At 40.4% G+C, this 27855-nt stretch overlaps 1 protein-coding gene across 1 annotated transcript; it reads left to right on the forward strand.

Annotated features, from left to right (window-relative positions):
• Positions 1–27552, forward strand: tiparp (TCDD-inducible poly(ADP-ribose) polymerase). The gene is made up of 6 exons (XM_079873903.1): positions 1–214; positions 2460–3307; positions 17368–17554; positions 18866–19053; positions 23355–23630; positions 27073–27552. The coding sequence occupies exons 2-6, from the start codon at positions 2484–2486 to the stop codon at positions 27518–27520; spliced, it is 1923 nt and encodes a 640-aa protein (XP_079730029.1). The 5' UTR covers positions 1–214; positions 2460–2483; the 3' UTR covers positions 27521–27552.
• Positions 27553–27855: the final 303 nt, after the last annotated feature.

Raw genomic sequence — 27855 nt, forward strand, 5'->3', positions numbered from 1 at the left:
CCCCTTTTGCGCCCCAGCCGCGCTGTGATTGGACGAGCGAGTCCTGTGTTCTGCAACAGCTGCGAGCCGCTCAGACGCTGCTGGAGACCGACGCGAACGCTTCACTCTGTGGATTAATGCTTTGTCTGTCCTATATATGAGAGAGGAGTGCGGATTCACCGGGACGGGCTACTTGCTTCGACAGTAGCATCAAAAGGAGTCGGGAAGTTTTCAGGTACTACATTTGGAAAGCACGGGATAATATATATATATATATATATATATATATATATATATATATATATATATATATATATATATATATATAGCGCGCGCGCGTACGGGGAAAACGGAGCGCTTCCTCTGCATTGCGAACGGACTGTAATAAATCGTCTATTGCACCCGATCGCTGTGTAGTGTTGCCTTTGGCATTAATGCATCGCGCTCGTGTGTTTGTGTGAGAATGGGGGCCAGGCGCCGCAGTGGGCAGTGATCGCTTTAACACAGAGTACGTGCGAACTAGAACGAGCCGCTATTGGCAACTGGCACGTACGCTCCCAACTCCATGTATCTAGATCAAGCCATCAAAATACTCCCGAGAGAGCGTTTGCCTTGCGTTTGACTGATTTTATCGCAAGGAGCCGCGTAATTAAACCATGCAATTCGATCAAACAAGACGAATATTGCTATTTTATGTTATTTGTTTATAATCTCTCATTTATTAAATGCCCATTGCGCTGCTTTTGCTTGATGTTGATGCGCTGTAAAAAAAAAAAAATAAAAAAAAAATAGGGAAGCTTAAATTTGATTTGAATGCATAATTAAAGTTTTAAAGTTATAACTTTATAACACTTTGTTTTAGTGTCCTTGTTACACGTTACATGTAGTTAGTGTAGTAGTTACTAAAAATATGCATAATTACATGCAAAACAAACCCTAACCCTGTAGTAAGTACATGTAGTTTTATTATTACACTGCACTTAAATGTGTAATTGCACTGTAACACGGACGCAACATAAAGTGTAACCATAACTTGCATTGGTAAGTTAATTTAATTTTTTTCGAATTTAGTTGTATTGTTCGAATTTTGTGTATGGTTGAAACACCTTAAAGCGAGTGAAATGAGCTAAATGGTTGATACAGATTAAATGGGTGGAAACACCGATGTTGCTATCATAATAATAAACATGTTTTTACAGTGTGTTGGGGGAAGGGGGGTCTTGAAAGAAACTTTCTGTTTCGCTAATGCTTTTCTCTCTCTTCTCGAGAAAAGAGAGGTTTCATCTTACACCCGGTCACCTGAATGCCCGTAAAGGAATGAACTGATAGCGCGCGCATCATTGAATGTGTCATTGTAAACTCTAGTAACATTCTGAGAAACAAGTCACGTGATATTAGGGCTGCAACTAACGATTATTTTGATATTCAATTAATATGTCCATTATTATTCCCAATGCTGTCCTGTAAACAATGTGTTTATGAAAACAAATATAGCGAATGTCATTAATGAGCTATTCCAACAATATTGCTTTTACTGTTATGCTCTCAAATATGATTACTTGCGTTACATGCATATTTTTAAACCTTTATTTCGAAATATGAAGTATTCTCGTGATTCGGAGAAGTTGGATAATGTACCTTTCCAGGAGCTTGTGTCCTCCGCTATTTTCCACATGCGTTTTGTCCGTAAAAATGGGTTATTCGCTACTGTGAAGTGACGCGCCTGGCTGATGGTTTCCCGCGCACAGCGTGCATACGTGACTAATCGATAATCAAATTCGTTGTCGATTATTTTCATTAAAGATAATAATCGATTTTATCGATTAGTTGTTGCGTGATATACATAGTATGCATCAACAAATGGACAAAATTAGACGAATAAACATTATAGACAGCGTGTGAACTATTCAATTACTTTCTGGGGAGTCGGGTTTTACAACAAATAGTCTGTCAGTAATTTGAATCTCCTGCAACCCAAAAGTGTCTACAAGTGTACACACAAGTAGTTAAGTAGCATGAAGATGAATACATGTACTAAATCTATAGTAAGTGATTAATGTTTTGATAATACGATGCCAGATATTTAGCTAAATGGGAAGCGCTCCAGCGGAGTACAGTTGCTATAGTAGACTTTTATTCGCTAAATAGCATCTAGCAACACTGACAAGACAAGTTTAATATTATTCTTTTATTTTCTCTTCTATTCTATATCTATTTAAAAAAAAGATAATAATTACGTATACTGCGTTAGACTAAACTGGGAAGGGTCATAGCACTTACATATTGTCGTCCTATTGTTAGTTTAATTGCTTCTATTGTTCTCCTCATTTGTAAGTCGCTTTGGATAAAAGCGTCTGCTAAATGATTAAAAAATGATTTTTTAAACAATGCATATTTTAGAACCCCCATCCATTTTGTTTTCACACCCTGCTTACCGACAGTAATATGCATTTACTCATGTTGCTGTGTTTTCTGAATAGGTGTCGTGGAGACGTTTGTGCACCATGCAGGAGGCAGTAGACACCGCTGAGCCCGCTTTAGCTCTTCCCATGGAAACGGGAGAGTTCCCCGAGCAGCGGATGGGACTCCCCGACAAGATCCCGTTAGTGAAGCCCTACTTCAAAAAGAAACACGCACAGAGAAAACTGGGCGCAAAATGCTTGCGCGCTTTAGAGGACCCTATTTTGAGCACGTTATTGAACTCAGACGCTCTGGTGTCGGGGGACGGGGTGTTTGTTCCACGTAACCCGTCTCGACCTCAGAGGACTATATGCACCGCTGTCGTGGAGAAGCAGTCGAGGATTAGTCAGGTGTGCCTGAAGGAGGAAGAGGAGGAGGAAGAGGAGGAAAGCACGGACGTAGCCGCGAGCGAGCTTGTGGGGGAACAGAAGGTGACGGATATTCAGCGGGTGTCCATAGACACTAATGAGCGCGTCGAGGCGGTGCCCTCCTCTGACGTTTCGGGGTCGAAGTTAAATGACATCTACACCGCTGAGACTTTGCAGGGTGCAAATTGCCTCGCCATCAAAGAGGGCGAGATCTTTCAGGATAAAAGCGAGGAGGCCTCTTTGGATCTAGTGTTTGAACTCCTAACCCAGCTCCAGTATCACACGCATCAAGGGGATGCTATATCGATCTGTGTGGATTTCCTCCAGGGCGTTTGCATCTATGGCAGCGACTGCGCCCACCATCACACCGTTTTACCTTACCACTGGCAAATCCACAGAGCAGATACGCAGATCTGGCAGAGCATATCGGATGACTCTCAAGAACAACTGGAGAGGCTTTACTGCAACCCAGACAACGAACATGTCAGACTTAAGTTTCTGTAAGTGCTTTTGATTTTGCCCTCTGGGTTGCTCTTGAACAGCTTCAATCATTTATGCTAAGTGTGTATGCATTCAATGAGAAAACGGAGCAAATTGGTGCACTGGTAAAAAAAAAACGCCTGGTTTTGCTGGTCTCCCAGTTTGACCTGCTTAAAACCATACTGAAACCAACCAGAGGGACCAGCAAACCAGCTGAGGCTGTTGTTTTTCAGTGAGGTGTATTGAAGTAGACACTGAACGAGTGCGTGACAGGATGTTGCCCTGTGTGCAGGAGGTGTTGTGTTGTGAATGAGGTAAATGTGACTAAGAGATTGCATCTTTCCTATAAGGCTTTCTGTTTGCTGGCCTGACGTGTGGAAGCGTACTGACAGCTGTAAGCCGTGAACTTGCTCGACCCGCCTCTGCTTAGTTCGGTCAGACGCACACGCACACACACACACACGCTCCCTCTCGCTGCGGCTTGCACTCAGGCGGTCTCACGCACTCGTCGCTCAGACAGAGAAGGGCTCACATGCAGACTCGCTCGCAAACACGCAAATAAATGAGACACGCGTAATTATGCACACCCACAGGCTTTCATGCACGCACGCATTTCAGTCTCAGTAAATGCCTTTTATTTTTTATTTTTTTTATCATTTACACACACATCCACACAGACAGCTTTAGTCTTACCATTGCCACAACTTGTCCCTGAGCTGAAATCGTGGTGGCTTTTCCCCAGCAAGATTTTTAATTTTGCTTCAACAAAAGGGCCCTTTTGTTTGTGAGAGTGTTGTTTAGGTCCCAAGCCTGATCTGTATGCAAAAGCGGTTTGCAAAAGGAAGTGCACTTGGGTCATGACAAAGCAAAAGAGACAGTGATTTTAATGCTCACCATGACACAGCTCCTGGCTACTTCCTTCTTGAAGATAGCATTGTCGATTTGTCATGGAAATTCTCCTGCGGGACGGCCGACTATTTAGGGGGTCTTTGTCTACAGGGTTTAATAGAGCGAATGGCCACGTAACTGTCTCTGTTGGCTCGATCAGCCCATGTGCTCTCAGAACCATGGCTCCCAGTGACCTGTTTCATGTTAATAGCTAAAGCCGACCATTAACCTCCTGCTGACTTTGGTGTTTCGGGGTAAAGTGAGACCCACAGGGCCTGTAAACCACACCCTTTCCTGCTGACCCCCATCTTTTTTGTATATGTGGGGGATTTTTTCCTCTAGAAGAAGTCATTGTGTTGTGTTACTGAGCAGAAATGAGAGGGTTTATGTGACAGACGCCATTGGGCACAGAATGTAATTGCTTTAAACACAGCAAACTAAGTGGCGTTTATTTGAAAGGAAAATAGCAAGAACTTTTCAAGTGAAAGGGTTTTAAATGATAAATCAATACACATACTCCAACAGTTTAGTGTTTGGACGCTTTCTGGTTGTCCAAAAAAAAAAAAGACAATTATGCCTAAAATGTCTTCCTAAATCTTTAGATACTTCAGGGCCACTGTATTTTTGAATGCCAAGACACAATATTAAAAAATTTTTTAAAGGCAAGGATTGTAAATGATAAATCATTAGATACACAGTTCAGAATTATAATACAGTATTTGGACACTTTCTGGTTGTCAAACAAAAGACAAACAGGTACAAAAAATCGCTTCTTAGATCTTGATTTGACATGTTTTTCTTGACCAAGGTGTCTAAATACTTTTGGACGACTATATTTTTGAATGCCAAGACACAATATCAAACTTACTAGCATTCATTTTAAAGTAAAACATTTAAGAAAATATATATACAGTTATACAGTTAGAATTAAGAGACAGTATTTGGACACTTTCTGGTTGCCAAACAAAAGACAAACAGGTACAAAAATCACTTCTTAGATCTTGATTTTGGCTTGTTTTTAAATGCAATGCTAATCATTTTTTATGTGTCCAAATTCTTTGGCGCTGTTTTTAAAAAGATCTCTCTGGCTATTACTGTTAACGTTGGTTCTCAGTAATCCACAGTTTTATTGTATATTTCCTAACAAATGGATGTGTCATTGTGCTGCAGTGTGTGAGATCTGTGACCCTTGATCCCGAAGGTTTGGTCACCATAGGAGCAGCTGAGGTTGAGATGATTGTGTTTGTCACACAATCTCAGTGTGCACCAAGGGCACGGTGACCTGAAACCAAGGTGTTTGCATGTGTGCCTGCGTGTGTGAGAAAGGAGATAACGCCTTAGACGAGCCATGAAATTATTCACATGGGTGAGGTCTCTTGACTTCACTCTTCAACGTCAGTTTGACTCATAAAATGTGTTCTTCCTGGATTCTTTCTCTCTTACACTTTTAAAAGTGTATGGTGGTAATGTAGCATGTTAATGACGGGGAATGTTGGTGTAGGCGATTGGGGTGGGCGATATGAAGTCATTTTATTTCACGATTACGATATATATCACGATATTGCTTTAAATAAATGTATTATGGTATCAAAAATGTTTATACCATTGAAATGTCATCACCAATTTCAATATCACAAAAAAAACCTGATACTAGCCTAACTAACATAAGAAAAACAACTCTCACGCTCACTGAACACAAGTAGTGATAAAATAGGAACAAAGAAATTAACACCAAAACAAAGACACAAATGAAATAGACCTGCATGAAAAACTTCAAGGCTACTATATAAATTGTATAATCAAATGTATAAAAACACTGTATAGTCAGTATGTAAATTTATTCGTATTAAAGTTACAAAAGTGATTTACAGAAGGCAGCAGATATATATTAGGCTGCTGTTACTTGCACGCACTGATCTAATGTACTGATACGCACACGCTTTCTATCTCAGCTGTTTACGTTCACTTATGGCGCTGGCAAAGACGGCCATTTTGACTCATAAACGTGTGTATTTATTTGACCGTTCAACCCAAATAATTGTGTACCGGTAATATAATAACTGTATGAGCAGGGGCTTTATATGTGCGCGTTTCACATGGGAACGCTCAGAAACAGTCGCAATCCTCTTTCGCTGCTTATTGCTCTTGAACGATCGTCCAAAATCACTGCTGGTTAATCGTGTCACCCAGTACTTTCACTTACAAAAATGCACTATGGTACTACCTTGTGCTTTTGGACATATTACCATGGTACAGTATTTTTACAAGGTATATTGTTCCTCTTTCATTCGATTATCATAGTGTTATTTCTTCAATCTTTTTGTGCGAGTGAGATCATAAAGAGCTCTATTCTCTCTTTCAAATGTGCTTTCTAACATAAACAAAAGCTGGCGAACGTTGCAGCTGAAGTATGTTTATGTGTTGCTCTCCTGCTGAGAGGGACAAAGACAAAGAGAACGAGTCAAATAGTGGCTGGATTCAGCAAACAGTCCCGTCGCAGTCCCACATGTGCAACGGTAGGGCACGTCTCGTCAGTCCCTGCATGGTCTCCAGAACATCCTGAGACTTTTTCTTCTCTCTCATACAGGGCGCAAGAGGGAAATGAGAGTATTTATTTGCCCTCAGCTCTTCTGAGCGTGTCCTCCCTGAATGGAAACAAAAATTGAGAAGTCGAGTGTTGATTGAGGTTGATGCATTCCCTTAAACATCTTGAAGAGGAAGAATGGAAAGCCCTTTCCGCTTTATAATCAGCTGTCACTCAGAGACTTTATTGCAGCACAGTTTCCGTGTAGATAACAAGTTATTACTAAAAGATAGCGCTTGTTTTTTGGACCTGTGTGTGTCATGGAAGCTTGTGCAAATTTACTCAATCCGCTTGTGCCAGAAATATCTATTTGCACCTGATTATTTTAGTTCAGTGATGGGTACATCCTTCCATAACGCAATAAAACTAGATAGCATAGACAGTTTCATTGATTATTTTAGGAGTGATATATTTTGGTCGGATTGTCCGCCCAACTTCAAGTGTCATTAGTCATCTGTTAAATAGGTTTCCTTGGTCTGCAGTCAGTGCATTGTGGGATTAAAATGCTTAATCATAAGCCAATATAAGCTATGCATTGTCCTGAAGTCACCTGGTTAAACATTTAACCATTGTTGTTATTGATTTAAAGGGATCATGTCATTCCAAACCCAGAGGGCTTTCGTTCATCTTTGAAACATGAAAATATGTTTAATGAAACCTGATTTCCTTCCCTACACTGAAAAACTATTACACCAAAACTTTGATGCTTAAAATGTTCATAAATTGATCGTGAAACAAATCCATATGAATCACGCAGTTTAATCCAAGTCTTCAGAAGGTTGCTTTATATGATGAACAGATTTCATTTAGACTTTTATTCACAAATAAACATATGGACGCATAAAATATGGTGATTGGAAGGTCAAACATGCTTTATTAATGGGGTTCGAGCTTCCAGAAGAACCAATAAGGTTTGTTCTTTCATCATTTACTCACCCTTATGTTGTTCCAAACCTTTCTTTCTTCAGTGGAACATAAAAGAAAAGATGTCTTAGTGTTTTTGTGTCCATACACTGAAAGTCAATGGGGTCCAAAATATCTTCTTGTATATTCTGCAGAATAAAGAAAATCAAACAGGTTTGGAGTGAGTATATGATGACAGGATTTCCATTTTTGGATGACCTATCCCTTTAATATCATAACAGTTAGAGGCTTTGTCTGTTTCAGTGTGTATGTATACAGCAAATAACCTTAAAAAAGGCGTTTGCACGTTACTGACACGACTTCTCCAGCTGCCCTGCGTGTCATTGTGTATGTGTTTGTGTGTGTTTGGAAGTATCTGTTTGCTGATTGTCTCATTGCTGAGTTTACCACCCGCAGAGGTGACTGCCTTATCTCAGGGTGGGTAGTGTGTGATCAGGTGCATACGTGAGTGTGTGTGTGTGTTTGTTTAATTCTTCTCAGACTGTGACGCTCGTGCTGGGTGTGAATAATGCTGGCATGCAGGCGGCTCAAGCTGAGCACGTAAAAATTAGTTGTTTTACGTTTATGGGATTAAGAAGGTAGGAAGATCGTACTGTGTTTCGGTGCTTTGGAATGAGGAGCAGTAGAGCGTAGAAATGTGAAATATCTCTCTCTTTCCTCTTGGATCTGGTCTGCTTTGTTTCTCCATTCGACCATCTGACACTGCAAACCACAGCTGGCCCAGAGGTGCCTTTTCACTGGCGTTTGCGGTATATGTGCCAAGAGAGAACGGGGTGACGGGTTAAAGGCTAATCACTGGAGCGTGTCTCTCAGAAGTGGTTGTATGTGGAACATGCCAATCCCCACACAGACCTTGGGTTCGGGCATGCTCAGTGGCGTTTTTAAGGGTTGCTAATCCTTCACACTTCATGCGTTCCCTTTCTCTGGCTCGCTCTTTCAGCCACCTCCCTCCCCTTAGCTTTTACCCTTTTAGCACGGTTTCTCTTCAGTACCCTGGGTGGGTGGGTGTGTGCGTTTAAAGCTGGTGAAATCAGCAGAAGCGTGATTTAGCTTTCGGAAAAGCAGAACTGTAGGTTGCCAGCTGGGCTCGAGTTCCCCTGTTTTGCAGAAGTGCTGGATAACGAGAGACTGGCATAACCTGGGCAAGTTAAACTGAAGCCGAAAAGCGAATCAATTTGGTCGTGCTCAGCTGTTAAATACGCTTGTCACTGTTCTTAGTCCTTAAAGTCTTCTGGTGACATAAGCAGGACTTGTCCAATCATTTAGTCGGCTTAAACCCCACCCCTTTCATACTATAGACTGCAAGCTCGTATTCAGATCTCCATCCAATCAACAACCAGATAAAATCAAGTTTCCACCTCTCATTTTTTTCTTTTTTGATAGAGTTCAACAGTCTCCGCCCCCTTTTTCTGCGGCACTGGTTCCGGAAGTTTTTTTTTTCCATAAATTTTTCCCTTAGGGATTATAAAATAGTCTTTGTTAAAGAGTTATAAGCCATGATGAACTAAGCCAATCAGCTACGAGGTGAATCACACCATTACAAACTTTAATTTGAAGCTAAAATGTTTTTGATAATCGGACAAAAAGGTTCAAGACTGTGTGCTGTGAAAGAACTAGAAGAAGAGATATAAAACTACTCATTTATAAATGTTGATTACATGGATAAAAATAATATATTTTAAGTTTATTGCAAAATATGCATATATATATATACAAACATTTCAGTGTTTTGAGAGCGTACAGAGATCGACTTGATTACATTAATGGGAGTAGGCGGAGCTAAATAAATATTTTGGACAGTGTTGCTTTTTTGGCTCTGTGATTGGTGGAATCTTCTGTACAGCATCATGGGTAATGTAGTTTTTCACCAGGAATTCCGCTGTTAAACACGATTATTTTTTAAATGAGCTGAAACAATGCAGGCTAACGGCTTCAACAGAAGCAAATGCCATTGATTCACAACCTCATAGCTCACAGCAGGGCTGCATTTAAAGGTTTATACGATATCTTTAAAAATCTGAGTTTTTACTTCCGGATCCCGACTGTTGCATTCTATAATCCGTTTCACTGGAATGTCGCTACTGTACACACAGTTTACTTTTTTACAGAAGTTATCATTTTATCGCACGGTTAAGCATGCTCTCGGAAAATGTTTACGGTTTCTACCGTTTCTCAAAATGAAATTTGCAAAGTGTGTGCTAAATTGAACTAAACCAATTGTAAAAGTAGTGAAATCAATCTTTTTTTAGTGATAATCTGACTTGTTCATTTTTTTGACTCATATTTTTGTGTATGCAGACAGAAGAATAATTTAGGGGATTTCAACCTTCATTTAAATGCGGTTGTGTACATGGTTGTTAAATTGTGAAACTAAAACCTGAAACATTCTCTAAGTACATGAACAAAAACAGTTCTCTTTTTATTATCTATTTCACGTGGTGTTGCGTTTCAAAGCACTTCATAACGCAGATAGCAGTTGCACGGTCCGTTCTCTCTGCGCATTGGCAAAACATTTGCATTCTTGCACAGGCTTTAGTCAATACTTTGACCTTTCAAAACTTTGAATCTTTTACCTTTATGCTGACCTTTCATGTTATTATTTCCGTTTTAGGCTATTCAAGGTCATTTTAATGTTGCTGGATAGAGAGTTTTTGAATACTTCTCGCTCTCATGCTTTTCCATCTCACAGTCTAGTCAAATGAGGGTGTGTGTGAGTGTGTGTGTGTGTGTGTGTGTGCACTGGCTGATCTCAGCGCCTGACTCCGGTGAATCATCAAGCGGTTACAGGTCACGGTCACCGTGATGATGAACGCTGCCTCATGATTGGGTCAGGGGGACCTCAAGCACTTTAGCAGGGTTTACAGGAAGAACAGAACAGGTTATTCACCCGTGACTACACCTCACAGGTAGAGAAAGAGATAAAGAGAGGAGAAACTGGCTTATCAACCGCTCCCCTCTCTTCTCTCAGGCCCTGTTTACAGCTGGTATTAAGATGTGTTTTGGTCGATCGGATCACAAGTAGACGAGGGAGACAATTCCCATTCACACCTGGGGCCAGATTTACTAAACAGGGCAAACTAGCGTGAGAGCGCAATTACAAAACTGGAAAGTTCTGCACGTGATCCACTGACGACACGCAAATTAAAAAACACAGACGCAGTCAGATCATTTCCATTATGACCAACACAATATACCAGGTAGCGTCTGGTTTAAGACATGCTTTTTTTGGGCGGTAAATAATGGCGCAAACACCAGTAAATTGACGAGGGCAAACCTTAGTAAATTCATTTAAATACTCTCCTCTCATACATTTTGTGTCTGAAAGGGAAACTCCTACAAATGCATATGCAATAAGGTCCACGACTTTTCAGTGATCATTTTTCACTGCGTGTCTTTAGTAAATCCTGACAGTAGTTTTTTTAACGCCAAAAGAGGGTTTGCAAAGCTGGAGCGAGCTGTTAGTAAATCTGACCCCTGGTGTTTTAATCCGTTTCTTTTGTCCACTTTCAGTCACTTCTGTCCTGATTTCTTTGAGGGGAGGCCGGATAAATGTATGAGATTTTTCAGACCTTTTGATCAAATAAGCTCATGTAATTTACATATGAATGTGAATGGACACACAGAGAGCATCAGTTTCTGCTCTGACGGTCGTAAGACCAGCCGAACACTGAGTGTGTGTTAGAAATCAGGAATGGTGAGAGAACATTGTGCTTGGTACGTTTTTCATCTTCAAACCAAACTTGGGTCTCCAGCCGACCAAGTTTAAATCCAGTCTGGCTAGTCTCTTCCCATAATGATTACGCATTAGGTCAGTAGACGGAGAGTCTGCGTCTTTTGCGGCTGTTCAAACACATGAGCGTTTACACTACGAAAGCAATGTGTTTTTGACTACCTCTGGAAGTGGTCGAAAGCTCATAATGTTTTAGACCCCGTTTACTCCTGTATTTAGCGTCGTCCACCTGTGATCCGATCGACCAAAACAAATGTTATACCGGCTGTAAACAGGGCCTCACTGGCTTTCCTTACAGTCTCTCCATCCTTCTTATTGCCTGCCCATCTATCTATAGTACGTTTATCAATCTTTCTGTCCACTCTCGCACGCTTGTCACTTTCAGGATTACGATGTAAACTAGAAAATCCCGTGGTTTCATCATAAGTAGGTTGTGCTGATTAGCGCAGAGGGAATCAGTCCTTGCACTTAATTTAATGACTGGAAGGTTATTTTTAGTGCTGGAGAGAGAATGAGAGGATCGAAGCGTCCTCTGACCGCGCTTTGTGTGTGTGTGGGGGGGGGGGCACTTCTATTGTTATCGCCACGCTATTACTCGGCCCGTCATGAATAATGGTGGTCATGGTTACCCGGTGCACAGGTGGCCGACTTGGGTTCGGCATGCCAGGTCTGAAAAAGTGTGTGTGGGTGAGCTACTGTGAAACCTAGTCTGTCAGGAAAGCCAGTGCGAATGTGTGTGTGTGAGTGCTAGGTATCGCATACCTTGATGCACATCCAAATGAAAGAGGTAACACAAGCGGAGCACTACACAAATGCGCATGTGTTCATGTTAAAGTGAAATGTAAGCCGAGTTACTTCCCACCACCAGATTGCCAGATAATCGGGTCTGAGAAATGACGTTATAAATGACATTGTGCATCAAATGGAGTTGCGAGAGAGCTCTGGTTGTTCTGAGATACTGTGTAATCCTCTAGGCTCTATTATTTCATGTTGTCTTAGCTCTCTGTGGAGTCACTTCTGTAACCTCCTTATTCCCAGAATGCCCTGTTCTTTCCTCATCGCACCTCATTGTGCTAGCAGAGAGTTCTGGACAAAGAACGAGCGTTGCAGAGAGAAAGAACAGAAAGAAACTTTCATAAAGAGCCTCTTCATTTACCCAAACCAGTTTTCTCTCATGCGCTTTCACTCCGGGACGCGATAGCCATCGTTCTCGTTAATGTCTTTTGTGTGCGCCTGCTTTAGATGCAGAAGGACAGGTGGAACGAGAGTGCAGCGTTCATCTTCTCGGTCACCGAGCCCAGAGAAGAGGAGATGTTGGCACTGTCTGAGCTTGTGTATCGAGCACAGATGACTTAGCATGAGTCAGCAACACCCTGGAGCGAAACAGAGAGCAACACACTGATTCCTGCACAAGGATGTTTAGCTTGTGAAACTCATTTCTGTTGAGAAACTCCAGATCAACCCCACTTTGAGTTTTGCATCTAAGGATTACTGAGCAATGGTTGTGTAAGGGACGGCATTTTTATTTCTGGGATGTTGTCAGAGCAGATATTTTGTGCTTAAATTCCAGTGGATCTGATAATATTGTTGTTGTTGTTTTACTTTATGATATTTCTTTTCATATTCTCAGCTCTTTTGGATTCAAGATTTTTTTTTTTTTTGCACTTCTTGTTGGAAGATCACAAAAGTAAAAAAAAAATCACAAAAGTAAATCCGTTGTCACTCCTACACATTATCTCCTATCTCTTGTGACAAAGACCCCGATAATCTTACTTTAGTCTCATAAGAGCTGAAGACTGTGCTTAGAAGATTTGCCAACATACTAATTTCAATTTAAAATTCTGAGATTTCATTATTAACTCAAATATTAGGACCAAATGATCTGAGCCAGTGTTGTTATTATTGTTAACTAAAAACTAAAACTAGTTACACTTTATTTGGACGGTCCACTTTAGACATTCTACTAACTATACGTAACTTTGCAACTCCATGTCAACTAGCAGTCATTAGAGTATTAGTAGATCGTATGCTTAATATCTGCTGAAACTTTATTTTTATGTACATTCGACTGACTATTACTAACTTTTTACAAGTTTATGTCAACTTATTCTACTAACCCAAACCTAACAGTCTCTAATGAGAGTTAATGTAGTTGCAATATAGTTAGTATGGTCAAAATAAAGTGTAAAACTTTTAAAATCTGTAATTGAAATGAAGCTTAATTTATATGCTGCTAGTATATAAATAATACTAAAATAACGCTGAGCTGAGGTGAAAAAAAACGAGTCTAAACTGGTCTTCGCTGGCTCAGCTGGGCTGTTGGCTTGTTTTTAGAGGGGTTTTGACACTTTTTAGCTGGATAGACTGGATGACAAGCTAAACCATATAATAAATACCAACTTGCCAGGCTGGCAAACCACCTAGACCAGTTTAAACCAGTTTAAGTAGGATTTTTAGGGAGGGATGCAGTCCACTTTATAGCTTTATCCTCATCCCATAAATCATAGATTGTCTCATTTGTGTCAAAGACATTTTAGGTGACGTATCTCAGCATTTTCAGGCTTATAGTTTCACATTCTTTGTCTAGATGTTCAGGTTTTGTGTGTTTCGATTACCATGTTTGTGAGCCGTCAGTTTCATTCTCCCCATGTTTGCCCCCCCCCCCCCCCCCCCCGACAAGATAATGAATGTTTTCCAGATGTGAGATTACACAAACAATCTACATTTTGTCCCCCAGCAACTGGGTGTGTGAGTAAGTGTATATTTAGTGTGGTCTGAAGGACATTAATGCCTCCAAATGTGAAAGTCTGGTTTTGTCTGGTGCCTTGGCTCTGATGGAAGTGCTGTGTTCGGGGAACCGTCCGGCCTCTCTGTTGGTTTTTGAGCCAGAGACCACTTGCTAGGGCAGAATGTGTGTTTGCGTGCCCGGAACGGTCTGTGAAAGACAGGCTGTCCCGAACATGCTGCTTTAGAGCGATCCTGGGTGTGGATGATTGAAGCCCATGGTGTTCCATTTGAGAGGACACAATGTGTGTTTTTCTCCGAAAAAGAGAGTGAGTGAGGACTGTTCTTGTTGATGCTGAAGATTTTAGGGCCTGGATCATAAATTTCCTAAAATGAAAATTTTGTCATAATTTACTCAAGTTGTTCCTGTATGGCTTACTGTGAAATTGTGATTTTTTTTTTTTTACATAATGAAGTGAACGAGGGCCAAAATGACAAAAACACCATGAAACAAGTGACTTGTGTGCTAATCTAGTGTTACGAAGCAAATACAATAGTGTTGTGTCAGTTCCGACTGATCCTCATTTTTCACTTGCATTCGTCATATGGGTTTGGATTGAGCAATTGATGACATACTCTTATTCCTGGATGAAGTAAACCATTTAACTTATTTACACAATGGGCTTAATTTTGGCATGGACTGCCGGGAAACCCTCTCACACACCATGAAGACAACATTTTGTGTGTGTGAGTGGCTGGTTCATGTATACGTGTGGTTTTGTTCGCTGAGTCAGTTCAGTAGGTCAGTTAAAACAGCATTGATAAGCATCTTCCTCCCTCTTTCTCTCTCTCGCGCACATGCATGCATGTGAAGTCTGGGCCTGGTTTTGTTTGTCATGCATTTAGATCAGATTTGGTGTCTGTTGGCATGATTTCAAAGATAGCAGGACATTGTGTGAGCATGATTCTTTCTTTTCTGTGCCATCTGTCTTGTGATGACAGTTTTGGCAGCACACTTTGCTCTTTCAGATGGATCTCACTGGGAAATATCCCGGAAAAATCTATATTGTTTAGTTTAAAGCCCTTTTTTAAGGTCACTACTTTATTACATTTAGTTTTCTTTGAAAACAGCTTCACAAACAGTCTTTTGAACCACACAGAGTATCATTATTTCTGTGTTGCAAATATTCACATTATCAAAAAAATACTGTGGTAAAAGTTCGGATATAAACATTGATGTCTACGGAAGCGGGTAAATCGAGTAAATTGCCTTTTGAAAGTTACTTGACGCTTCAAATAACAATTGTGTCACTTACATCGTTACACCAGTAGGTGGCGACAAGTGACTGTTAAAAATGTATTTGCCATTGAATCATTCAGTCAAGAGTTTCGTTCAAAAACGCTGATTCATCCAGTGATGAAACAAGTATTTATGAGTAAGTCAATGAATAATTTATTCAAATTAATAAAACATTTCAAATAGACTGCAGTCTGCATTTTGTCAGAGCCTCGTCTAGTAAATGACGTTATTTTGTTTAGTTGTCTGTTCAGAATCGTGATCTCTATTTTCAATTTATCCAGAATTGTGCAGCTCTAATTATTTGGTTTAGATAGAATCCAAAATATCTCCAAATTTAAACTGACCAATAAAATAAAGTCGATAAAAAGGACTGAGATCATCACAGCATTTTATAGTGCCTTCATTTTTTCCAATGTATTGCGACAGAGATTGTTTTGGCTCAGTGTGCTCATGTTTAGTCTACTAATGCCATGTTTTGGAGGCTTGTTAATGCACACAAGTGGCTTCTTGCTGTTTAATTGTATTTTATGTTCATGTATTGTTGAGTTTGTTGAGATCTTCCCTCAGCTCGGCCTGCTATGATGTGCTCTGGACTTCCAGTGTTTAGTCTACCTCCCGTCTGTCCGCCACGTTCGCTTGCGAGTGTTTCTTTCAGACCTCAGTCCACCCATCCTGCCAGAGCGCCGTGTCCTTCTGGTGTGCGTCTGAGATTAGCTCCCAAAACTCTCTGCTGTGTTGATATTAAGTGTGTCGGGCAGTTTCGGTCTAGTACACTCAGCAGTTGTCTGGGTCTTTGACCTTTATTGGTGTGTTTTGAGAGAGAGGGTTTGTTTTATCACTTCTCTCACTCTTTATTGTTATATCAAATAGTAATAATTTGTGGTGTTTCATATTTGACCTCTCAGGAACCTATTAACTCTTTCCCCGCCATTGACGGAAATCTCTGTGTTTTCACTGTTGTACGGTAGGGGGCGCTGTTACACATCTACTAAAAGAGTAGAGAATCTCCAGATCAAAACACAGGCGAAGAAGAAGCAGAAACAAGCGATAGGAGCATTGCGGACATGTAAATTAACACGATTATCAAACATTAAACCACATATTAATCAAAACTACCGAATGTTACTGAATGAAATGTCGAGCCAGGACGAGCTGCAGGACTGTGAAGCTTTGAGTGTGTTGATCGACTCTGATCATCGTTCTGAATCCCATCCAAAAGCAGTTTTTTGCTTGAAATGTTGCTTTTTTAATGAAACTTACCCATATTCAAGCTAGAATAAAAGTTTTTTTGACAGTTTTTTACAACAAAGGGCCGTGAAACTTTTGTGAAAATTATAAAAAATGCTGGCTGGTTTTTTTATTTGTAAAACGGTGGCGGGGAAAGAGTTAATAACGGGTGGTATGTGATGTGTGTGACTAGCTTTGAGTAGAAGCAATTTGGGTGTGTTTGCGAATGTTTAGATGATTTGGCCTCTTATTCTTCCACTGGTAGAACCGAGTCTGAATGTGGGTTGGGCATTATTGGAACTACTTTTGCCCAGACATTTCACCTTTGACCTCAAATCCTCTTTGTGTTGAAGAGTAAGTGTAATCGATGAGGGCTTTAATTAGCGAGCCGGGTGACCTGAAAAGCCGGGGTATAAACGCAGGGGTCGGTCAGGGGGTCACCGTTCCTCCCCCATCTGTCTGGAGGACAATCTCACCCTTTATTTTTCAGTTTTTGAAGAACACAAAGACCAAGGGAGAGTTTTCCAATAAGCCCAAGGTATTTTGTGGAAATTAAATTAGGTGTAAGACGTTGTTTTTCTTCAGAGGGCTAGGAAGTTCATGGCTCAAGAACAGATTGTTATTAGCTGTTGGGAACTGGTTTTATTTTGTGATGTGTTCGGGTTTGTGTGTTTACATGTGTTTACTTTTGTTTCACGCACAGCGGTCGAGTGTTTACGTTGGACTTCAGTGCCATGAGAGTGTGTGACCTAGAGTTTGACCTCGTCCGGCGTTTGACCACGCCCCCCAGCTCTGAAACCACGCCCACAACCACAAGCCCCACCCCCGACTGCCTGTCCGTGTGGAAGTACTACTGTAGAGATAACTTCGGCTGGAGGGAATATTCAGAGGTGAGACGCCAATCTGATCCATTCTTTCTCTTCCTTGCTTTAAATAAGCAAACAATTAAATGATAAGTACAAATTCCCAGTAAGATTTTTTGAAAGAAATGAATACTTTTATTCAGCAAGGATGCATTAAAGGGATAGTTCACCCAAAAATGTTTTATTCTGTCATCATTTACTCACCCTCATGTTTCTTTCTTCTGCTGAACATAAAGTAAAATATTTTGAAGAATGTCTGAAACCAAACAGTTTATGGACCCCATTGACTTCCATAGTATTATTTTCCATTCTATGGAAGTCAATGGGGTCCAAGGTTTCAAGGTATCATGGTTTCCATAAAAAATTATTAAGCAGCGCAACTGTTGATTGTCAACATTGATAATAAGAAGTGTTTCTCTTGCACCAAATCTTGATTTCCTGTGACACTGAAGACTGGATTAATGGCTTCTACAAATTCAGCTTTGCATCACAGGAATCTTAAAATATATTAAAATAGCAAACACTTATTTTAAATTATAATAATGTTTCACAATATTACTGGTTTTAGTGAATTTGTTTTTCCCAAATAAATGTAGGCTTGGAGAACATAAGAGATTTCTCTCAAAATGTTTTTGTTAAAAATCATATCGGTCCCATACTTGTGAAGGATAGTGTTTAATTCTTGATTTTGGGTAGAAATAAAACCTAAAACTGTTCTCGACAGAGTTTTGTGTGTGTGAGTGTGTGTGTGTGTTTGTGTGTGTGTGTGTGAGTGAGTGAGTGTGTGTGTTTGTGTGCGTGTATGGGTTTGTGTGTTTGTGTATGTGTGACTGTGCGTGTGTGTGTGTGTGTGTGTGTGTGTGTGTGTGAGTGAGTGAGTGAGTGTGTGTGTTTGTGTACGTGTATGAGTTTGTGTGTTTGTGTACGTGTGACTGTGTGTGTGTGTGTATGTGAGTGAGTGAGTGATTGTGTGTGTTTGTGTGTGTGTTTGTGTACGTGTGACTGTGTGTGTGTGTGTGTGTGTGTGAGTGAGTGAGTGAGTGAGTGAGTGAGTGAGTGTGTGTGTTTGTGTGCGTGTATGAGTTTGTGTGTTTGTGTACATGTGACTGTGTGTGTGTGTGACCAGAGAAGACGTCCTGTTCTATTCACAAGCGCCTGAAATCAGAGCATTGCATAAGCGTTCCTTTGGTAACAAAGCTTTTTATTTCCTGTGAAAATCTCCTATGATGGATACATTCTGACCAGTGCTCCGGATGAATCGTGTGGGAGTCGGAGCGCATGTAAGTGTGCTGTTGTTCTCTGTGGAACTCATTTCCTCCCTCTTTCTCCATCTCACAGCCGGTGGTTCGGTTGATCGAGGAGGCGAGCGGTCGAGGTCTGAAGGAGGTCCGTTTCATCACACTGCAGAATCAGTACATCCTGAACATCCGCGAGGGCTTCCAGCAAAATGCTGTTTTCGGCTTCCGCCGGCAGATCAAAAAACGCCCGCTGTTCCGGTCCTCCATCATGCTCACGCCTTACCTCCAGTGAGTATCTGCCTTTAAGAGCCGCAAAATCTCTTGTTAGACACCCCTGATTTCACACTGAATGTCCCATAACAACCAATTTGGCCTCCATTTTGGTTAAAAATGTCAAGAAAAAAAAGTCCTCTGGATGCGCTCCAAAACCCCAAGATAACTCGCAAGTGGTTCACTCCTCACCGAGAACACATATCCGACTCCCGATTTAAAGTGTATCTCTTTTTAATTGCTTGAAGAGCTGCATGTGCCTCCAGAAACATAATATTCATACTTCCCTAAAGCTAGAACATGGACTGCGGCCTAGGCTAGTCATGAGGAGAGAATCATAACTGGAGTGCTTATTTACAGGGACTGAGAAAGCAACCGAACGCAGCAGATGTAAGAAATTCGAGACGGAGGGTTGAGTGGGTTTCTGACCTGTCAGGCTCGGTGGGAGAGAGTTTAACGTGACCATATGAAAGTCAAATTTCTGACTAGCTCAGAATTTTTGTTCTGGCGACATTTTCCTGTGCTGTCTTTCATCTTTTACATCTACTAAGTCACTCAGGCCTGTGAAGGGTCAGAGAATTATGGATATTTTTTTTCCCTGTATGTTCCCCTAAAGCTAAATGAAGGCGAACAGCAGTTTTGAATCTTTTCCCTCGGTTTTACATTTTCTTTCTCAATAGATTCAGTGTGTCCAACCGTAGCCTCCGCCATGAGCATTAATGGATCAGAATCAGGGCTGAGCGAGATATGTTAAAGGGGTGATGAACTGAGAAATCAAAATTTCCTTGAGCTTTTGACATATAAGAGATCATCATACTATAATAATGTCCTGTAAGTTTCAGAACTGAAAACTACCTTGTTAGTCCAATAAAAGCTTTTATAGACTTCAGGCTCAGCAAACGACTCGTTTTTCAAAGTGGGGAACTATGACGTCAAAGAGGATAAAACACCGCCTCCACAAAAGAAGATCAACGCCTACTTCCCACTGATTCGCCCAAACATGCTAAATAACATAGGATGACATGATAATTGCTAAACCGGATCGAGCTACTTACAAGCAATAAACATGCTGTTTACTAAATATTGTGCGTGCCTGTTTGTGGAAGAAGACAGTCTGCATAAGCTTCCTTCGGATTCCAGCATGGTTAAACTTTATTAAATCAGTCAATCACAATTTCCCGACACGGATCTGCCAGCAACATGTAAGTAACCATGTGTATTCTAATGCCTGATCTGCGATCAGTGATTTCGGTGTAATTATTCAAGTTCAGATATTTCTCTTAAAATCGTTCAATACTGTTTATGCATCAGTGACTAAACGATCAACTTCACATAATTTCTCGTAGTATTATGAAAATAATCTTTTTTTAATCTGTTATTAAATTATATAGCCTACAGAAAGCGATCAAAGAACGATCCCTTTCGCCCAAGCTGTCAATCAAACAGCACAGCGCGAGCCGCGAGAGCTTATCTGGACACTTACCAAACTCGTGATGAAATAATGACACTTAGACTACACAACGAAGCTCTTACTGTGTATTCACATCGTGTTTGCATTGTGATTTGGTGTAAGCATTTGTGAGAGTGCAAAAATTGCGTTGCAATGATAAGATCTTTATTCACGCGATCAACAGACTGTCTGTCATCTGCTCAGTGCTCATCATGTTGCAACCTTTCATGTGATGGAATAGATTTAAATATAATGCTTTAAACGATACTTTTCACGATTTGTTAATCTCGATAGCTGTAATAGTAAAAACGTAGTAAAAGTTTTCGAGAGAGTTCCTGTAACACTAGCTATTTCATATGCAAGCATGTCAGCCAATCACAGCAGTGGGCGTTTGCACTGCAGTCTCACAGCAGACACGCCCCTTAAAACTGAGCGTTCAAATCTGAGGCTGAAATCAGGCTTGGAAAAATGGCTTTTATTTATAAATTATGACAATTTTTGATGTAAAAATCATACTAACATTATAAGGGCACCCCAGGCAACATTATAAAATAATAAAACAATCCAGTTCATGACCCCTTTAATATTTTAGTACATCAATATTCAGTATATATCCTGATATGTATTTGCTCTAAAAACTAATTTTAAAGACCGAACCCATTTTAACCAAGTAGTTTAAAAATAAATACATATTTAGCTAAACATAACTATGACTAGCGATATATATGTATATATTTAAAAATGTGTATCTACCAATATAAAAATATGTATCTACTTGTACCTTTCAAAAATGTGTGTACAAATTTTGGACAAAATTAGGATCAAAATCAATAAATTGATCAAAAGTGACATTTACAATGTTACAAAAGATTTTGGTTTCAAATAAATGAAACAAATTTTTCCACTAAAATTTCAATAATTAACATTCATAATAATCAGAAATGTTTCTTAAGCAGCAAATCAGCATATTAGAGTGATTTCTGAAGGATCATGTGACACTCAAGACTGGAGTAATGATGCTGAAAATTCTGCTTTGATCACAGGAATAAATTACATTTTACAATATATATTCACATAGAAAACAGCAATTTGAAAGTCTAACAATATTTCACTGTTTTTACTGTACTTTTTATCAAATAAAGGCTGATTCATGAAAATAAAATACATTTTTTTGCCACTGATGTTTAAATCAGACATGCTATCCATCTTAACACTCTCACACTTGCAAGAGAAGGAGGGAATGTCATTCCCATCAGTCTGCTCCTGTTGTCGCCCATCTAAAGGGTCCTGCGGCGTCAGGAACACACTGTCCCGAGCGCAGGGGTGCAACTCATTAGTGCGATTGACAATTTGGCCGAACCGCTGCCTGAGTTAATGCTCAGCAAGCAGCATAAATCTCCCTCTCGTTCACACACACACACACACACTCTCTTTACAAACAGACCCTTTCCCAAAAGCATTTGCTTATCTCTTCAATAAGATTGCCCTCGTTTCATTTCCATTCGCTTGTACACAATGCCTCTCAACAATATATGGTTGGTGAATTCCTGCAGTTCTTGCACCAGGAAGCAAGTCGAGAGAGGAAGGTAGCGCAAGATAAAAGTTAACGGATGACTCATAAGGTAGTCACACTGACTCTAGGGATAACGTTCACCTGCTAGATAACAAGTGCCATATTGAGTCACAGGACTGAGCCCTGACCTCCATTTAACCACGACCTCATAAACACACTCCGAGTTTAAATTGACCTTTCTCCCAGTTTATCTCTCGTGAGGTACTGATACAATGCAGAAGCTACACTTAAGTTATTTCTGTAGCCATTAGTTTCACAATTCAACTGTCTTCTTTCTATTCATTTATTTCTGTGTGTTGCATCAGTTAGGGCCATATTTGCTAACTGCTTTCGCCAGCGCAAACCCTCATTTAGCATTCGGCTAGGCAAGTTTATTTATACAGCACATTTCAGATACTATGGTAATTCAAAGTGCTTTACACAGAAAGGAATTTAAATAATCACAAAATAAAAGCAAGAAAATTAAAAGAGTAAAAAGATGATACATAGATAAACTTCTCATCTGGCAAAACACCAGTTTATCATATTTAAGATTACATTACAAAACTACTGTCAGGATTTACTAAAAACACGCAGTGAAATTATGGCGGACCTTATTGCATATGCATTTGTAGGAGTTTTCCTTTCAGATGAATATTTAAATGAATCATGCAAGGTGATTTACTAAGGTTTGCGCTAGTCAATTTACTAGTATTTGCACCATTATTTAACGATTTGTGACCCTGGATCACAAAACCAGTCTCGAGTCACACGGGTATATCTGTGGCAATAGCCAACAATACATTGTATGGGTCAGAATTATCGATTTTTCTTTTATGCCAAAAATCATCAGGATATTAAGTAAAGATCATGTTCCATGAAGGTATTTTGTAAATTTACTACCGTAAATATATAAAACTTTTATTTTTATGAGTAAATGCAGCATAATCGTGAACATAAATGCACAACTTTAAAGGAGATTTTCTCAATGTTTCGATTTTTTTGCACCCTCAGATTCCAGATTTCCAAATAGTTGTATCTCAGCCAAATATTATCCTATCCTAACAAACCATACATTAATCGAAAGCTTATTTATCCAGCTTTCAAATGATGTATAAACCTCAATTTTATAAAATTGACCCATGTGACTGGTTTTGTGGTCCAGGGTCACATTTAACAATCCGGTTGCATCTGTGTACTTTCATTTGCGTGTCGTCAGTCCACTTTTTGGGAATTGTTCTCTCACGCTAACTTGCCCTGTTTAGTAAATCTGTCCCTTAATCTCTTAATGACCCCATGTTTTCCTCTCTTCATTAGGACTCTCGGTGGCCTTTCCTCAACATTTCTCTCCTCCCTGGAAAGTTCTGGAAACCAGCCTCTCTCTCCGACGTCAAGCACTCCCTCCAAAGTGTACCCTGAGACTTGGTTACCCATGAACACCAGTCAGGACTACCTGCAGGTGCCCGTGTCCCGGGATGACCGCAGCTACCGGACCGTTTACAGCCTCTTCCACAAGACCGTGTCCGAGACCAAGTTCCGCATCCTGAAGATTCTCCGTGTCCAAAACCCCTTCCTATGGGAGAAGTACAAAAGGTGTGTCTCAAATAATCCTTTGTGCAAAGTTGTTTAGACTGTGTGTGCATGGCCAAAAGCAGTGTTTAGTAAACACTGAGATTACAGACTGGTTGAAGACAGACAATAAAAGGTTATCTTGGCAGATCTGTGTTTCAGAAACGTCTGTAACGTGACTTTTCATTCCCACCGCTGCACAAGTCTTTGAGGCTTTGACGTTTGCATTCACAATGCTAGGTGTCAACCGCGCTAACGGTTCTTACTAGGTTTTGTGGGTCGGAAACAGCTGTGTTTTTGTGGTAGATCCATGAGGTGAACTTCTCAGTGTGTGAACATGTAGAGAGGAAGAGAGTGAGAGTGGTAAAGCCTTGGTGTACTTTAATAAGATAGTGACATGGAAATACGCTTTCGGCCCTCTCAGCTGCAGATGATAGGTCACAAATAAGGGCTGAGTCAGGAAGAGAGAGTAACCGCTGACTCGTCTGAATCACGCGACCGATTAGATTAATCCTTGCATATTTCAGCGTGTCTAGTAACGCATCGCTGGAGTGATTGCTGTCTTTGAATGCACATTGGACATAAATATGATAATGGAGTGACAGATTAGGTATATTAAATCTTGGAAGTCTAGCATAAATGTTTTCAAACTTGTTCAAGCCAAAAACCCTTAAATATAACGCCTCCCTTTTTTTTATTTGAATACGAGTTAAAGGATTAGTTCACCTCAAAATGAACTCACCCCAATGGCATCCAAGATGTCCATGTCTTTCTTTCTTCAGTGGAAAAGAAATTAAGTTTTTTGAGGAAAACATTTCAGGATTTTTCTCTACACAATGGAGTTGAATGGCAACCAGAATGTTGAAGTTCAAATCAATGCAGTTTCAAAGAGCTCTGCACGATCCCAGCTGAGGAATAGGGTCTTATCTGGCGAAACGATCGGTCATTTTATAAAAAATAAATAAAATTTATATACTTTTTAACCACAATTGTTCGTCTTGTGCTGGTCTGCGATGCGCCAGGCATTACGTAATCACGTTGGAAAGGTCACAAGAAAAAAGAAGAAAATAATAATAAATTAAAACAAAGATGTCAGACGATTTTGAAGTTGGAAGAGAAAATGAGATGGAAATTTTCACCCTTCCCTCCTTTCTGAACCGGAGTACACAGACAAATAACTTAGATAGATGACGTGACGCGTGACCTTTCCAAGGTCGAATGTTGAACTTCAACATTCTGGTTGCCATTCAACTCCCATTGTGTGTAGAAAAATCCTGAAATGTTTTCCTCAAAAAACTTATTTTCTTTTCCACTGAAGAAAGAAAGACATGGACATCTTTGATGGCATTGGGGTGAGTAAATTATCAGGAAATTTTCATTCTGAGGTGAACTAATCCTTTAACACAACAAAAGGTTACAATATACTAAGTGAACATAAGAAAAAAGAAAGGTAAAAGGGGACACATACAAATATACTTATGTATATATACATATGCTCAAGTATAATAAAATAGTAACATAATCAAATTCTGTAAAACATTTAAAAAAAAAAAAGAAACCCTAAAGAATATGCAAAACATTCATGTATAGTTTTTCTTGGCTTTTCTGTGATGAGTGAATCTGAAATCCTATATATCGCTGGGAGCTGAATATACAGGTGTGGTTATCTTATTTACGTGCTCCTACGTGTCTCAAACAAAACTCTTGAATATCATTCAAAGATTCAATGCAATGAACCTCTCAAAGTCCAGCAATTAGTTGTTCCTGGCGAGCACCTATTGTAGTAGCCTGGGAAAGAGAGCTGAAGGAATAAAGGTTGGTGTGTTCGTTCATATGCCTGTGCAGGTGAAGATCTTTTGTACAATAGTCGGAGTGTTTCCAGGGTGTTGGCCAGCGAGAGAATGTCACTGGGTAAGCAGCATGAAAGCGGATTTGTTTGCATCAGTAATAGAAAGGACGAATCAGACTGATGGCTCGGTGTAAAGGAGATGAAAGGAGAAGCTGAAACAACACGAGTGATGTCTTCACTGACGCATGCGGAGTCGCTGCTCCCCGCGAGCGTGTCAGTCGGTGTCCGTAGGGTCACACGAGGTCAGTCAGTGATCAGAGAATCTCTCTCAGCCAGGCTGACCTCGCTTCCCCTCGGCACACAACAATAGAGGCACAGACTCGGGCTAATGCTGACTGGGTTCACTCGGGTCCCTGGCGCTCATCTGTTCACTCACCCTTTCTGTACCCTCTCACTTCTCTGTTTCCATTTGACCAGATGACAGGCTGAGAACCCAAAAGTTCAGCTTGTTTTCTTGTTTTTGTGTGAGGACAGCTGCCTTCTGGCACAACAGAAACTTTTTTTTAAATAGTTTTCATACTGTAACTGTTGACATCAGGGTTCAAAAAATAACTTTTTTGTCAACCTAGCCATGAAGTTGTGAAGGGAAAGGAATAGGATATGTTTTCCCTTGCGTAATTAACAGCAATCTTTAGTAAATTTCAAAATATTATGCATATTATGCATTATAATGTGATGCCTAAATTCACTTGCAGCAATGATTGATTTTAGTTTTAGTGTTTTACTGACTGGACTATCGGCTTATCAGTCTCAACTTAACTCTTTTCCCGCCATTGACGGAATTTTCTGTCTCTACGTGTTTTCACTGTTATACGGTAGGGGGCGCTGTTACACATCTACTGAAAGAGTAGAGAATCTCCTGATCAAAACACATGCGAAGAAGAAGCAGAAACAAGCGATAGCATATGTAATCAGATGCATATGTAAAATAACGCGATCAAACCGCATATAAATCAAAACTGGCAAATGTTACTGAATGAAATGTCGAGCCAGGACGAGTTACAGGACTGTGAAGCTTTGAGTGTGTTGATGGACTCGATCGACTCCATCTGTGTTTTGATCATCGTTCTGAATCCAATCCAAGCGTAGTCTTTGACAAAAATGTGATTTTCTCCGCTTTTTGCTCAAAATGTTGCTTTTTATGAAACTTACCCACATTCAAGTGTTGAGAAAAAAGGAATATATGAGGCTAGAATAAAACGGGTTTTTGTTTAAAAGTAGAGGATCTCCTCTTTCCTTTGATATATGTTCAGATATTCATACAACAAAATATTCTGGTGGCCGTGAAACTTTCGTGAAAATGATCAAAAATGATCACCTACTTTTTTTTAGGTGTCCTAGATAGAAGTTTGTAACAAACGCTTTCTTTAGTTGATGTTTTGCATGTTTTTAATTTACATGGGCCATCTACTTGCTTGCATCAAATTATAGTTCTCACAATTGAATGAAAACCATGTATTATGTTGCAGTTCTTAACAAAGTTACAGGCCAACTGGTTTGAATCCAGGTTTTCTTACACAATCTTTGTCTGTTCCGTCTTTCCTTTGTCCTCTTATTAGTCTTGCCTTTTTTATATCAGTGTTTAATTGAAATGTCTGTTTCTCATTCTCTTCACAGGAAGAAGGAGTACATGTCACGTCGCATGTCTGAGATGGACCGCATGCTGAACGAACGTCACTTGTTCCACGGCACGTCCCAAGATGTGGTGGACGGCATCTGTAAGCACAACTTTGACCCACGCGTGTGCGGAAAGCACGCCACCATGTTCGGCCAAGGCAGCTACTTTGCGCGCAAGGCTGTCTATTCCCACAACTTCTCCAAGCGCTCGCCCCGCGGTGTGCACTACATGTTCCTGGGCAAAGTGTTGACAGGCAAGTTCACAGTGGGCAACCCTTCCATGCGCCGACCACCCCCTCTGAATCCAAGAGACGCCTCCAGCGACCTATTCGACTCCTGCGTGGACAACTGGATGGACCCACAGATCTTTGTCATCTTCAATGATGATCAGAGTTATCCATACTTCATCATTCAGTATGAAGAGGTGAGCAATACAGTGGCTATTTGAAGAGCGCTGCACATCTGGATCCCCGCACACGAGACTTGAGACTTGTGCGCACGTTCGGCCAGTTCGAAAGGAGACGGAAGTGGTTGTGCGCCGGCACTCTGAATGGAAATCATGGATCATATGGGATACATTTGGATATGATTCCCACCCTCAATCCTGTGTGAGGGTTTCTGTGCGACCTTTCAGTGCCCATCTTCTCATACCCCTGTGAATACAAATGGGGATTGTGTGTATGTGTGTGTGGAGTCCCTCCTCTGTGTTGGACATTTTAGTGTGTGTGGACGAGTGGCTTTTTTGGCTGACCATGGATCGGGACACGCTTTAGTAAGAGGCCC

The sequence above is a fragment of the Squalius cephalus genome (assembly GCF_949319135.1).
Source record: "Squalius cephalus genome assembly, chromosome: 6".
Classification (NCBI taxonomy): Eukaryota; Metazoa; Chordata; class Actinopteri; order Cypriniformes; family Leuciscidae; genus Squalius; species Squalius cephalus.